The sequence below is a fragment of the Penaeus monodon genome, chromosome 30 (genome assembly GCF_015228065.2).
Source record: "Penaeus monodon isolate SGIC_2016 chromosome 30, NSTDA_Pmon_1, whole genome shotgun sequence".
Classification (NCBI taxonomy): Eukaryota; Metazoa; Arthropoda; class Malacostraca; order Decapoda; family Penaeidae; genus Penaeus; species Penaeus monodon.
The window spans coordinates 38110898-38112246 of record NC_051415.1 but is presented as its reverse complement, the minus strand read 5'-3'; the positions used below and the strand labels follow the sequence as shown (position 1 = coordinate 38112246).

Sequence of the window (1349 nt, the reverse complement as noted above, 5' to 3'; positions counted from 1 at the left end):
GACGCCGATATTCTCGATATTGTGGAGTCCCTGGGGATCGAGTTGGTCGAGACGGACGTGAGCAGCGAAAACAAGGACTTCGACAAGGAATCCTTCGATATCGTGGGGTCCCTGGGGATCGAGACGGCCGACGCTGCCCTCAGCAGTCAGGAGCAGGTCGCTGTCTCCTCCCCGAAAAAAGTGCGCCCCACCAAGCGCGTCCGGGAGGACCAAGGCGCCGAGCCTCAGCAGAAGAAGGCTGAGACTGCTGTTAGTGAGGTGCAGACTCCGCAGCAGAGGGAGGAGAGCCACGCGACGCCCATTCAACCCAAGAAACTGTCCGCGCTCTTCGAGAAATGTTCCTCCACGCTGTTTTCCATTAAATTCAAGAACATTTCTGTCCCGAGGAGGCTGGTCGAAGCAGAGGTTAGCGTCCTCACGCGTTTCTGCCTAGACTTCCAGGTGCCCGTTCTGTCTCGTGCTTAGCTTCACGACTGCATGGGCATACTGCCCAGGCATCTGGGCAAGGGCGGCTACGGCACCGCGCTCCTCAATGACCACAAGGACCTCGTGATGAAGTACACCCTGCACACATTCCGAAGCTTCATCGTGGAGGCGAAGACGATGGCGCTGTTTTGCGAGTACCACGGAGTCCAGCGCCTCGTGTTCGTGTGTCTGGAGAAGATGTGTCTCGTGACCAAGTACGCCGGCCAGAGCCTCGACGCCCACGTGGTCGGCCGCATGCACGCGGAGCACAGGATATCTGTTGTGAGGCAGGTATGCAACATCTTGCAAAGCATGCACAAGCATGGCTTTGCTCACAACGACATCAAGCCAGCCAACGTGTGCGTGCGGATGGGCGCGGAGGGACCCCAGGTGACCGTGATTGACTTCGGTCTGACCATGGTGGCCGGGACACTGCCGAGGCTGGGGATGGAGTGGAACGAGCGTGTGTGTTACGCCCCCGAGATCTGCGGGAGAGAGAAGGCGGGCCCGTGCGGCAGCCTCTCCGACGTGTACGCCGTGGGCAAGCTGCTGCTGTTCCTATTCAGCGGGAACCAGATGCCGCAGCTGCTCAAGTGCTGGTTCGCCAAGAGCCAGGACATGAGGCCGAGGGAGCGTTAGGGCCTGGGCTCGCTGCTGGAGGCCCTTGAGCAGGAGAGGATCCGCCTGTTCCGACGCTGCTACTGATCAGGGCCGTCGCCGTCTCGAGCGGATGTGGCACCGCTGCCTCCACGACTGACCTTCGACTTAAGGGGCACGCTTGCTGAAGGGATGTTTTTCTTTGTGTAAAATATTGATTATTTGTATATGAAACTTACTTCAATAATGTGTGCGTGTTTGTGCGTTTTTCTAATTAATTTTCTAAT

General features: G+C 58.0%; 1 protein-coding gene across 1 annotated transcript; it reads left to right on the top strand.

The window, feature by feature from the left end:
• Positions 1–477: 477 nt before the first annotated feature.
• Positions 478–1104, top strand: LOC119592446 (serine/threonine-protein kinase pkn2-like). Its single transcript, XM_037941268.1, has one exon. It carries the CDS (start codon positions 478–480, stop codon positions 1102–1104), a length of 627 nt encoding a protein of 208 aa, XP_037797196.1.
• The last annotated feature ends 245 nt before the right edge of the window (positions 1105–1349 follow it).

Bases quoted from the DNA above. Each gene is read 5' to 3' on its own strand.
- LOC119592446 (XM_037941268.1), top strand. From the start codon at position 478: ATGGGCATACTGCCCAGGCATCTGGGCAAGGGCGGCTACGGCACCGCG.